Source organism: Falco naumanni, chromosome 20 (genome assembly GCF_017639655.2).
Source record: "Falco naumanni isolate bFalNau1 chromosome 20, bFalNau1.pat, whole genome shotgun sequence".
Lineage (NCBI taxonomy): Eukaryota > Metazoa > Chordata > Aves > Falconiformes > Falconidae > Falco > Falco naumanni.
In genome coordinates, this window is record NC_054073.1 from 3,387,263 (window position 1) to 3,400,477 (window position 13,215).

At 48.7% G+C, this 13,215-nt stretch overlaps 1 protein-coding gene across 9 annotated transcripts in view; it reads left to right on the forward strand.

Moving 5' to 3' along the window:
• R3HDM2 (R3H domain containing 2) overlaps positions 1-13,215 on the forward strand; it is a 60,642-nt gene that overhangs the window by 26,620 nt on the left and 20,807 nt on the right. For all 9 annotated transcript variants that reach the window (XM_040618484.1, XM_040618485.1, XM_040618486.1 and 6 more), the window contains 4 exons: positions 7,333-7,531; positions 8,705-8,746; positions 10,474-10,560; positions 12,067-12,193. In XM_040618484.1, coding sequence (XP_040474418.1) covers positions 7,364-7,531; positions 8,705-8,746; positions 10,474-10,560; positions 12,067-12,193 — 424 coding nt within the window. In that variant the 5' untranslated portion in view covers positions 7,333-7,363. The remainder of the gene's footprint in view (positions 1-7,332; positions 7,532-8,704; positions 8,747-10,473; positions 10,561-12,066; positions 12,194-13,215) is intronic.

A 13,215-nucleotide genomic window follows, 5' to 3' on the forward strand; every position in this document is an offset into this window, starting at 1 on the left:
TTTCAGTGAAAACTATTCCATCGTGTCTAGGCAAGATGTGTTGTTTTAATAGCAATTCTCAGACTGCAGTAATGTAGATGTTTACCCATCCCCAGGGTGCTGTGGTCCCAAAGGCTTTGACAAGGGAGGAGGTCCTGCTGCATTCCTGTCGCTACCCTGCCTGCCTAGGGGCTGCGGTGCTGGTGTTCCTTGGATGAACCAAGATCCTTAGATAGAGCAGGCAGTTCACAAAGGTGAGGGAAGATAACCTGCCCCAAGGAGGTGGCGGTCTGCTCGTGAGAACGCGTGCGGTTTGTCAGATGAGTCTTCAGCATTGACTCATCCTTCCCAAGGCAGCGCTGGAAAGGCCCCAGTACTAGGTACTACAGCGGTACTACAGCGCGTGTCCTGCCCGCCGCCTTCCAAGGGGCTGGACTTGCTGTTACAGTGGAGGTCTGGATGGAAACCCTGAGCTGCATTCAGGAGGAAATGGCAGGCTGTTCATGCTGTTGGTTTTGAAGCCCATGGGCAAACCATGCTGTATCTTTTTTATTCTCTCTTCCTTCAGATGCCAGCACACCTTTATTGTTCTGGCATGTTTGACTCCTGTGTATCACATGAAGATGACTTTGGCAGTCACGGCACCACTTGTGCCACACTCTTGGAGTACGGTGGTGGCATTGACGCCTATCCTGATTTCAGTGCTTGTGTTGATTGGGGGAGGTAACAAATTAACTGATTCCTGCCCCCCCCTCCCCAAAATTGTCTTGTGGTTTGACATGTTCTACATAATGAAGTCCACATGCGTACCACATAACTGAGTACTGCTGCCGTGGTGGTAACTCAAATGTTTGCTGTAAACGGCACAACAGTCAGTAGGTTAACAGGGCTGACTGCACCTGTACTAGTGAACAGCCTTTTTAAAAGTATTTAAAATGAAGAAGAGCTCTAGGATTACATTGCTTACTCAGGCTCCAGTTCCTACACTGAGCCAGAGATGCAGAGGCACACCGTGGCCACTACGGCTAGGCCGTTGCGGACACTGGCATCTTCCTAGGGGTTATGGTTGGTGGAACGGGCCCGGTAGCCCCTGAGCTTAAGCCCCTCAAACCCCAAGTGGGCAGCGGCTGAGAGGTGCAGAGACGGGTCCCTCTGAAAGGGTTCTGGTAGCAGCCCTGCCATACAGCACAGGTGTTGGTGAACACAAGGAGAGCCGCTAGCGCCTTAAGCTGCGGCAGGCATTTGCCCAGCAAATGTGGAGTAGAGCTTGATATGGTGGCTTTCCTCGGTGGTGGATGAAGGCAGTTTAACTGACGTTGTCTTACCCTCCTTGGAATTCTTTGGAAGGAACATGTTGGAGGCCTCCTGATACTGTGCAGAATTAATTTAGAGGGCTTTCTATCTCACCTGCATTTCCTGTCTCCTTGTTCATGTACGGTGATTTCCCCTCTTTCCACCTGAAGTCGAGCCCTTCTATCAGCATCATAATTTCACCTCTTTGATGTAATGTGGGGGTGGAGATTAAGATTTGGAGCAATGACTAAGCACTGGGAGCCTATGCACTGTGCAGTCAAATACAGCTGGCCTTCTGTTGGGGGGGGGGGCGGGTTTGCTAGGTTTTGTAGGAACTGTACGGTAGTGAGAAATTCAATCCCTGTCTTCAACTGCTAATAAAAAAAAGCAATGGAGAGAATTCAGGAGAGGTTGCTTCGTTGGCAGAGACAGTTGCAGCTTATGAGTGTTTCTGAGTAAGGTTTCAGGACTTTGTCACTGAACTGGGTGCTTGTTCTAGCTGGAGCTGTTGCTTCTGATAGGGAGCTGGTTTCTCCAACAGGAGGAAAGGGGAGCATGCTCGAAAGGCTTTTTTACCTGTTTATTCTCAAGATGAAGCTGCAGACTTTTTATGAGATGCTGAGGATGCCCCAGTCAGCAGTGTGGCTGCAGGCAGCTTACATTTTGCAGAGCAGATTGGGAGCCCGAACGGAGCCTGGGAGGAAGATGTTGCAGGAGCTACATGGCCTTTGTTGGTCCTACTAGCAAAGCCTTTCACTACAGCCTCTTGTTGCATCTGGTAGGTGTCCTTTAATATAGCAAAAATTTTACCAGCTGCTATGCCCTGGCAGAAAAGGAGAAGACAAAAGCCTCTCTGAAGATCCCTCAGTATAGAGAGAGAACACTGTGCTGCCTGACTTAGTAGAACTGAGGAGGCTTTAATGCCTTGAATTTGCAACACCCTCTCCACCTCACCGCCTCCACTTTTTCCTGTGAAAACCTTTTTCCACAGCAGACGCTGTGCTCTGGAAGGGGAGCGAGGAGGGGGAATCTAAATCACCCCCCAAACTTGTCTGGTTGCTCCTAGTGATAGAGCCTGTTGCCATGGAACTGTGATTCCCATTGGTTGACCTGGAAGCCAATGAGCAAATTGTTCGTGAGAACATCATCATTTAACCTTGCAGGAGGTACTTAATCAGTGATATATGATGCTAATACTAAAGCCTTACACAGAGGGGTGAAGTGAAACACGCAGATGCTGGGAAAAGGCCACTGCTTTCCCCTTTCCCTCTTAAGAGGCTGTTTTGTTGGTTTTAATTACCAGTTGCACCAGCAAACCTCCTTGGGCTGGGCCAGCACTTCCCACCCAGTTCTCCTCCCAGTGCTCAGAACTGACTTTGGTTGTCCATCAGAGCGGTGTGGTGGGGACCGTCCTGCCTGCCAGTGAATCACCAGCCTTGGGATGTTTATTTCTGAGCCCTCGGAGCGCTTTAACTCTGCTCGTCATGTGATTGGATGTATTTTGTTTCTAAGTATGCTCTCTTTATATGTTATAACCAGCCTGAGGATGGAGAGAGCTGCTGCTGTTATGGCTGTATCAGGGTTTCTCCTTGGCAGTGAGGCTCTGCAGCTTCTCTGTAGTGAAAACTCTGTTCCATTAACATTGATGACCTGGGCCAAGTCTGATAAGATTTTTACTCTGCCCTGTTGAGTGCCTTTTGGCATGCGTCTTGGAAAACAAAAAAAGAATTGGTTAATAACCAAGGGAGGAGATGGTAGGGAAGTGAGTCGAGATTCTTGTCTTTGAAGAAAATTGTGAAGCCTGGTGAAGAAGGCTGTAAGCATGCAAACTTGCTCCTGTGGTCAGGGCTTGGACAGGGATGGAGAAACTGCAGCCCGCTCACACTTGTTGCCTTTCTGCCTGAAAACTGAGAGGTAGCGTTAAGCTTGCAGGGTGGGATGAGCTACCTCAGATACCTCTATCCTATGGCAACAGAGGAGCGTGCATGTAGGCAGCTACAGCCAAGCAGCCATATGTCTCCTTTGCACCCTCATCTAGCTCACAGGAGCGTGTCTGTACTCTGAGAAACAAGGCCAGGAGGAGAGTGTAGTTAGCAGTAGGCTTCCTGCCTTTCCCAGGTTTGCTAACTGTAAATGCAGAAGTTTCTTGCTTTTATTCCCTGCCTAAGCAGAGGCAGCTGCTGCCTGCATTGTCATGGCTCGGCAGCTGCAAATTGTATGTCCCAAGAAGGCGGCAGGGGTGGAATTTGATGCTCCTCTTTCAGGTGAAGAGGAGAATGTGAGTCCATCCTGGCCACCTCTTCACCTGGCCCTTGGCCAGCACACACAACGCCTTCACACTGCCACTGCCTTGACTGGCCTGTTTACTTTGCCAGCCTCCAGACCTGAACCAAAAAGTCAATGGCAGCTCACCCACATCCTGTTGCTCCGTTACTCTCTTTTTCTGACACAGATTTTGTGGCTTCCCTAATGTTGCATCTATGTAATCTTTTCATCTCCCTGGCAAGGCGCAGCTCAATCCCACCCACCCCACCAAGTCCTCTGAACTTCCACTTTCTCTGCAAGCCGCTGTCTGTCACAGCAGATCATGTCTGCCACCCCCTCGCTGCATCCCACGTCTGTCCTGGGGGAGCAAGGCTGATTCATTCATACGGAAAGGAAACCTCCTCTCAAAAGCGTTGCTATTGAGAAGCACTAGCAGTGCACATATCTGCTTTAAATTTTAGGTGCAGGGAAATATCCTGGAGGACTGCTGTCAGGGATGGAGGCTTTATCAGGAGGGGCAGCCTACAAATGTCAATTCATTGGCTCAGAGTTGTCTTTTCTGCAAGAAGGAGAGGGAAAAATTATCGTATTACCCTTGTTGTGATGCTGAAGTTACATTGCAGTATGATGAGAAAAGATCCTGTTAACCCTTCTTAAATCTGACTGAGGTGCTTGGCTTGTGGGGTAAAAACTTGTTACAGGGTGGCCGCTGCAAAGAGAATGAGCTGTACAAAACCTGCTCCTTTGTTTTAGTGCAGAAATTCCCCCTTTAGATGTGTCATGCGGGCGTTTCAGGTGCCACCTCCTGCCTCCCTTGCCCAAGTCTGCTACAGATCCTCCTGACATGTTCACAAGCTGGCTGCAAGGCTGGAGCAGTTTCCTGCAGCGTGGAATATTTTGGGGGAGGAGGGAGGCAGAGTTTACCAACTTCACCCCATGCATAGTGCAGACTCCCACTAAGTAGGCTTGCAAGTCAAGCAAGTGCTCCTTTTTCCTTTTCTGACCTAGTTCCTGGTGGAGGCATTGCAGCAGAGCACAACTCCCTCCCATGGGGCTCACCGCCCCATGCCGCACGCTGGCTCCAAACCTGGGAGCTCAGTCGTGGTTCCTGTTGGTGGCTGCTGGATGCCCAGCCTGCCGGGATGGCAGTCCTTTGCAGCTGGAGGACAGATGCCTCAGTCATTCCCAAGGGAAGCTGGTTCCTGGAGGGATGCTCCAGGAGGCTCCTGCCCCTGGCATCACGGTGGTGCTCACACTGTCCTGTGGGACTGTGCCAGGAAGGGGGAGGGAGCAGCAAGTGATGCGTGCAGTGATCAGCATTCACAACAGCAGACTGAGGTGCTCTCACCCTCTCCTCCACCTGGCATTTGAGGCCGCATACATGCTTGGAGATTGTTAGAAGCTTGAAGGGAGAGGTTTTTGCAGAATCGTCTTGCAAGGCTAAAGTCGGCGGCAGGCTGCTCTCTGGTGCCTTTTTGTAACCAGCCATCGGCAGCAGCTGTTTTCTGCCAGGAGCCACCAGTTTGGCTGGGGACAGCCTGCCTGGTACAGCGTGACGGTGCTGGGCTGAAGGAGCCTGGCTCAGCACCACAGCGGACACGGGGCTCTTGCCCAGTGGTGTGTGTTCAGTATTGCCCCTCGGGTGAGAAGAGCCTGCTGGCCCCTTGTGTGCTCACCTTAACGCTTCAGGTGTGCTACATGGGAAGTTACTTACGGAATTAACAGTGGGTTTCTTGTAACCTTCCTAATCCAGAGTGAACATGCATCAACAGTGGCTGGGATCTTCCAGTGGTTCCTTTTAGTGAGAAATCACTTGTTTTCATACAGTGCTGGGCTGTGTCTGGTTGCTTATCTCAACCCTTTGCATCCACAGTCACTCTGCTATGGGTACATGTGTCTGTCTTGAAACTTACTGGTTCCTGTGCCTAAACCGGACAGTGCGGCCCTGTCAGCTTCATTTGTGCCACCTTTTTTTGCTTTTCCTGCACCCTTTTTCTGTGAATTACTTGGGGTCAACAGGAATATTTCCCACACAACCTCAAGGTGCCGCTTACTCATCGAGGCCTTGGATTAAGTAACTCTTTCCTTTCCTGGTTCTCCCATCTGTGACTCTGAACTGACAGCATTGTGTCTTACTGCTCAGGGAAAGCTCGTCGCAAGTCTAGAACAGGTGATGGTAGGTGTGCAGGAAAGGTAAGGTGATGATAGCTTCCTCCTTTGGTCGCTAAGCATCCCGTCCTCTCTCTTTGATCCAGCGCAGTGCTGACATCTCCAGGCACACTTGCTGCATGGTACCATGGTTCCTCTGGCTGCAGCCCTGCACAGCATTTCCCATTCACAACAGGGCATCTGCCCTGGATGCCTTTAAAAGTTTGTTACAAATCCCTGTAAGGATCCATGCGCTAGAAGCAGTTGATTGTGTTCTCTCACTTTCTGTATCTGGAACTGATTCCAGTAATTGCGGTAAGAGTCAAATACATGCTTTATGTTCAGCAGCCCCACAAATTAAAGGGGAATGAAGTTGAATTAGTTAATGAATATTAGTAGTTCCCATACAGAGCCAAGAGTCGATAAATCTCTGTGAGATCTGACTTTTTTTGGCCATGTTTTGCCAAAGTAATTAATAAAACAAGCTAAACATCCTCTGTGTTTTCCAGTGCCCAGACCTTTTGTTTGAGCCTCTCTGAAATTTAGGCTTCCCCTTTTCTTTTTGGAAACTTGTCTCAATGGGCCTGCCTTTTATTCAGCCTTTATCCAGCCTCCTCATCTGTCACCAGGATGAACACTGGGTTCTGCGCAGGCAGCGTCTCTGCAAGCGTGCTGCTCAGTACCAGAATCCCTCTGTGGTCCTACGTGAGCTGGTTTAGCCCTCACTTAAGCTCAAATAAGCCTGCTCTGAGTTAGCTGAGAGGGCCGACGTTTCAATTCTAGGCAATCAGTTTGGAATTAACACTTAATTTGATGAACGGGTGTGTGACGTGTTCATTGCTCGCATTTAAGACTGTCGGCAGACTGAGGCGCATGTTGCTGCCCTGTCTAGGTTCCGCTCTAATTCGGAGGTGGTTTCAGGGTCTTTGTGGGCTGCCTGTGTTCTCGCTAGTCAAAAGGAAGCAATTAAGCGCAACTTTGTCGGGAAGCGTTTTTTTTTGTTTTGATCTGTAATTTGAGTGTTATTGTTTGACTGCCACTTTTCCTGAAGTATCTAACCATGGGCAGCTAGAAAGAAGGTATCGGGGGTTACCTTATTTCACAGGAAGAACCAGAGCAATGTCTGGGATCCGAGGCTGTTTTCTCACTGAAATTTTGACTCCTTGCAAGGAGGACTGGGCTGGGATTTGAGGGGAAAAAGCAGGGGGGTTAGGTGGGGGGTTTTTTTTGTTTTGGTTTGAGTTTTTTTTGTCCTGGGGCAGAGCATGCATCCTTTGGTAGCTTATTTCACCTGCTGGATGTTTGCTAGTGTTAGGACTACCCTCATGAAGAAGTTAGAGGGCAGAGTGCCTGCACTGGAGATCTCTGTGTAACTTGGGAGGCTTTGTTCAGCCCTGCAAGTGTCTCCAGAGTCCTGGTGAGAATCACCGATCTTCTGCAAGGTCCCCTTGAGCCAGGTGCTGCAGGGGGCTGCATCCAAGGGGATGAGTGGGTCAGCTGTTATTGGAGTGCTTAGTTTGAGGTCTTTGTGCACAAGATGAGTTACAACAAAGTTACAATCTATATGTGCAAGAGTTTATGTTCCAGATCGAAACTTTTCTCCACCCCCTGACTTCCTTCTACCGGTTCTGTCACCTCGTCCGGCAGGTGCCCGTTGCTACGTTGCAGGGCTCTGAAGATGTCAAACAGCAACACAGCACAGGAGTCTCTGGAAATAATGAAGGAGTCTGAAAAAAAGGTGGTTGAGGAATCCGTGAACAAAACCAAATATGTATCCAGGTCACCAAGCAAGGAGGAGGTGGAGAAGGACGGTGGGGAGGATGTCAGCGTGCGCCAGGAATCTCAGGTAGGTGTGCAGAGAAGTGGGTAGTCCCTCCTGCCGGCTTGCAGAGCTGGACCCTCTCGTACTTGCAAACACAAGCTAGTTGCTAACCCTCCTGAAAGGGGCCCAAGCCTGTGCTCCCACCTCCCAAGGGGATAACCATGCCGTACAGACTGTGTTGTTCACAGGGTGCTCTCTTTAGCTAATTCCGTTCTGCTCAGAGTGGTGTAATTTAGATATTCTTTGAGTCTGAGAGAAAATGAGACTGATGTGCTCCTGGGGGCACCTGTGCTCAGTCCCTAGGTTCTGGTCCCATGGCTGTTACCTTGCTCTTACTCTTTCTTTGACCCAAGGATCAGTTAGTGACATAATGTTAAGTGAAGGCATCCTAGGGAGAGCTTAATTTCAAGAATGGAGCCTGGCTGTTGCTCCGCTGCTGTTAAAAATGCCCAAAAAGGGAGTGAATGTTTTGGGATTTCATTTCAGCAAGGAAAAAAAAAATCTGGGCAAGCATCATTTGGACAGTGCTGGGACTCATTCCTGCTGCTCTGCTCTCCTGTCGCATGTGCTTTTGGCTTAGTGTTGAGCTTGAAGAAGTGCCCACCCTCAACAACAACCTTGCTGAGTGCTTCTGCATTTAAAGCTGGTGGCTGTTGCCAGATTTGTTCAACCACGGCATGAGCAGACACTAGTGTTGCTCAGAGCCTGACTTTAGTCGCTCTGAGCGACTAAATTACACATTTAGTAATGTGGGATGGGGAAAGGTTTCCTAGAAGGTAGGGTTAAGAGATGACTCTGTGTCTTAAATCAGAGCAGCACTGCATCTGTTATGATCCACTGTGTTAGAACCTTCCTCGTGTCCCAGGAATGCTAGACTTACAGTTTTCCCATTTAGAAGTTTCCCATTTCCCATTTCCACCTGCAAGCCCTGTGATCCCACGGTCGTACTGCTTCTGCCAGAAACAGGAACTGGGTCTAATCCGCATGAAGTTTCTTAAGCAGTTTTTGCCCACCTGGGGCCTGACGGGACAGCTCGCCAGGTCTTCCTATTCGCACGTGCTTCCATTGCTGTCGGGTAGAGATTTTCTTCGGAGTTAATTTACACGCTCGGTGCTGTGCTGCCTTGCATGGCAAATACCATTTACAGTTGTGCACATTCAGATTAAGCTTCCTGCCTGCTCTTTGCTTTCTCCACAGAGACGCACTTCAAGTCATGGACATGCCAGAAAAAGAGCCAAGGTATGACCTCTTCTGACAATCCTGTTCTTCTGGCCATTCCAAGCTGAGTTGTTATTCCAGCCTTAGGACGGTTGAGAAGTCTTTCCTGTCTCCAGAAGCAACATGCAGGGTGTGATGGTTCAAGGACAGTAACTTTCCATGCACTGGAGTACGAGTGCTCCTTTTTAACGCACGCTTACCCATGAGGGAACTGTTTGCTGCTGCTAACTGCCATACCTGTCCTCCCCCCAGCACACAAAACACCAGAAATGAAATTTGGAGGTGTTGCTGGAGGGACAGCACAGTGCACTGGGCTGTTACACCCTCCAGTTAAAAACCAGAGTCAGGTATAACTGTCTGGTTTCACGTAAGGCCCATTTTTTCAGGGGATACCACATTATCTGCCATAACAATGGCACATATGCATGTTAGCAAATCTAAAACTTTTGCTAGTAACAAGCACCAGGACACCACTGTTCTAGAATGTTGTTTGTAGGCAAAATCTTGGGGTAAAAATGCAGCCATTGTGTGATGGGGTTTTTATTATTATTTCTATTTTTACCTTTCTTAGTCTTAGCCCCAGGTTTTCTTTGCAAATTTTGATAATAACTACCAAAAGTTGCCACACCTGGAAAATTCATGGCTGTTATAGAAATATAGCGTAATTCAGGAGTCCATCTAGTCCCACAAGGATCCGTTTGGTTTGAATGAAACTTTTTGACTCAAAACAGGGCCAGCTGTGACGTCTGACTAGGTTGCTCAGGGTTTGATTTTAAAACTGTGATTGGGAGGATGAAGGTCCATCGTTCTGTGTCCCCCTTGGTTGTTTTTTTTTCCTCTTTCACAAAAGTTCAAACCCAGATGAAGAAGACAGGTTCAGCCCTGAGGTATGGAAGCTGGGGGGGACCAGTTAAATTTGTAACAGGGGTTCCACCTGGGTTTGGGTTTGATTGAAGGTAATGTATGAGAGATGTGCTGCTTATGAACTACAGAGAATTCAGAAAAAAATATTCTAATGGTTCTATTTGGTCTTAAAGGCCAGGACTCTGTGTAGTACCCGAACAGGCTGTGATTCCAGTTCCTGCCCTGTCCATACCTAGGGCAGAACGTGTTTGTGCACCTCGGGTCTTTCGCCATATTGTTGATGCTGCCTGGGATCTCATATGACTGGTTGATTTTTATTTTTTTTTTCCTGTTTGTCACCCAAGTGAGTCAACTTGCCAAGAGTCCTAAAAGTGTAGGTTTTATTTTAAGCATTTTCCCTAAGCACTACTACATCACCCAAAATAACCAAAGGTATCAGGTCAGAGAGACAAGGTGTAAATGGGATGACACCCTTTTAGTTAAGAACAGTAACAATCTTCACATCCTAACAAAACAATAAAATGATTGGTTTCAGCTATATCCTTTGTTAATGGTTTTAATTGTGGCCAGGAGGGAAAAGGGTGGGATTGCTCTGGCTGAAGAGGTCAAAAAGTGCATGAATTAAGGCAATGAACTTTCTCACCTAAAATGTGGTTAGTTCAAATCTTAATCAAAGGCTGAAGGAAGAAAATAACTGATTTGCTCTAGGACTCTAGGCCTTTGTATATTACTGTTTTCTGCAAGAAGCTGGCTTGGTAGTCCTCCTTTTCAGCAGGGTAATTAACAGTGACTGCATGAGTGGCTTGGTAATGCAGCAGCGTCTACTTAAGTGTGTGCAGTTTGACTGAGGTGTCTTAACTGTACTCTTTCTTTTCCTTCTCCAGTCTAATTCAAAGCTTAAACTGGTTAGGAGTTTGGCTGTATGTGAAGAATCGTCTAGTCCCTTTGTAGACGGGCTGCTGGAGACCCAGGTAAGCCTAGAATGAGACAAGCTATGGCCCGTGGAAGCCCAGAAAATCCACGTCTTGCTAAAAGTAATGTTCTGTCCTGGAATTGTGCCCAAGAATTCCCGCAAGAGGCTGCTTTTGAAGGAAGTGGTCATTCCTGTGAGCGCTGCTCTTATGTGTGCGGTCACAACCCTTCTCTTACGAGGAATCATCTGCATCAACTTGCTGGGCACCCACAGCTACTCAAGCTGGGCAGGCTTATGCCCCTAGAAATGGAATGGCACTTTGCCTTCACAAAGCCGCTGGGGTTTTGGCCACGTTTGGGGCAAGTTTTTATGCAAACAGCCAGCTCACAGAGAAGCGATACATAGGCTCTGCAGGGATAATCCCCCATCTGTGGGCTGTGACAGGGAAGCTGAAGTCTGAAGGTGGACAGCAGTCAGGGAGGCACAGAGAACCTGTCTGCCCCGGCAAGAGCAGATGGGTTGAGCTTTCTCTGCCCACACAAGCTTTAGAAACACAGAATGGTGCTGTGTATGCTAGCTACAGCCCATCTTTGTTGAGCTGGTGTAGTACTGCACCATGCAGAGTCACCAGCTTAGGTCTGGGGTGCTAGCTGAGAGACCTCAACACTGCTTCCCATTGACGAGGACAAACCTGGCCTGTGCCAGGGCTGAGTGCTGCCCAGACCTCCATGCCCTTGTGAGTAGGGTACCTGGCCTCTAAGCCTTCCTTCTGCTGAGGCTCCTGGCTCCAGAGGCTGCTCTCCTGTCTTTTGTTTGGGTGTCACTTAGTACAGTAGGGTCACCAGGAGGACTTTTAAACCATAAGCATGTATTGTGGTGCCACGGAACTGTACTAGCATAAAGGCAGAAGGGTGGGGAAAGGCTTGTGGTCTCATAGTCAGTTTTAACTTGAATTTTAGCAGCGCATCATCTGACGTTTGACAATCCTACAGGTGTTTTAATGTTTCTTCCCGTGGAGCAGAGTGAATCCTCAGGCCATGCTGGGCAGTTGCAACTCAAGAGAGGAGATGAAAAGACACATCAGAAAGCCCTGTGTGGCACACGGACCACTCATCACACCACACAGGCTTTTTGCTGTGTATTGTTTTCTCCTCATGTCCTTTCTCTTCCCAGGTTAGACAGTAGAGTCTTACTGAAACGGTGCAGGACCTACCTCACCTTAGGCACTCCTGAGTCCAAAATGTAACAGCATTTTATCAGCTTCAAATAGGGAAGCATGTGAGTTAGATTCCGAGGTGATCCAGGCGAGGCAGGTTTCCAACAGTGACAAATGTTGAGAGTCTCCTCAGAGCCTGCTGAAGGCTTCTGGCTGGGAGGAGGGTGGGGAGAGAAACTGCTTTGTCTGCTCTCAGAACGGGGTCTCGTATGAAATGTCTCTGAGACCTGTGACCTGAATTCCCTACCTTTCCACGGTGCCTCTCTTGGCTGCCAACATCTCCAGCCACGGCAGCAATTCCAGAGAGTGTCTAAGTGACTCAGACCAGCCTCGTTTGTTTTGTTCCAGGACATCATTCAGTTGCACATTAGCTGCCCCTCTGACAAGGAAGAGGAAAAGTCCACGAAAGATGGGGCTGAGAAAGAAGAAAAAGACAAGAATAAAGAAAAGGCACCAAGGAAAATGCTGTCTCGAGGTCAGGTGCTCATTTGAACAGGGCAGGTCCTGTCTTGCTGCCTTTGAGGGTTCTGCTGGCCAGTGGTACAGTTGGAAGCAGAGGGGTTACCTCTGCTGGTGACTGCTCAGGAATGTGTCGGTTTTATATCATCTTTTCTGGAGCAGAGCATGGGGGGGATGGGGGGTGGGGATGGCCTCTAGATTGGCATGTACCCCAGTAGACTTGCAGGCTTCCTGCATGGTTTATAGTGATCTGGTGGCTTTTAAAATGTCCAAGTGCAAACCCAAGAAGACCCACTGTATAGACTTTTACTTTCAGTTTAGATTTGGTTTTAAAAAACCTGCCATAGGTGGCAAGGTGTGAGGTTGCAAGGAGATGAGTTGAGTTGCTGTTGTATGATCCTACGTTTATGATTTTGGGGCATAGAAGCGGCTAAAAGGTACACATTTAATCTGCTGAGCAAATTGCATCTGAATCCTTGTACAGACAGGAACTCTGCAGCAGTGCAGATTCAGTTACTGTTTTTTCTGTGATGACTTTTAAATTAAAAAGGACGTGGGGAGAGGGGAGGAACGGGGCCAGTGGGGCTCTCCAGTTAAATAGCTTGCAGGATCAAAGGTGCAGAAGTTGCTTGTACAAAAGTATGGTATACTACACTAGCAGGGGCCTCCTGTACCAGCGTGGAATATCCAGAGTGTGCTCCGAGTGGCTGGTTCTAGGGGCAAGGTCTCCTTCCGTGAACTGATCGGGTCTCCCTCTCTGGCATCCTCCTGACGGGCCCTTGTGCTCCTAGTGCCATGTGTGTTAGCGTACTGACCCTCCTGCTGCCCACAGGGAAAAGGGTATACGGGGGATACAGTCCCTATTTTACAGATTGAGAAACTTGACCTAGAGGCTGCATTCAGAGCCCAGGTCGTACGGGTGCCAGGCTGTGCAGTTCTGTGACAAGGTGGGCTTTTCTTCCTCTCTTCCTGTCGTGAAGAGTCGATGCTGAGAATGAAACTGGGTTTCCTCTGGCAGCAGTGTGGGGATGTCATCCT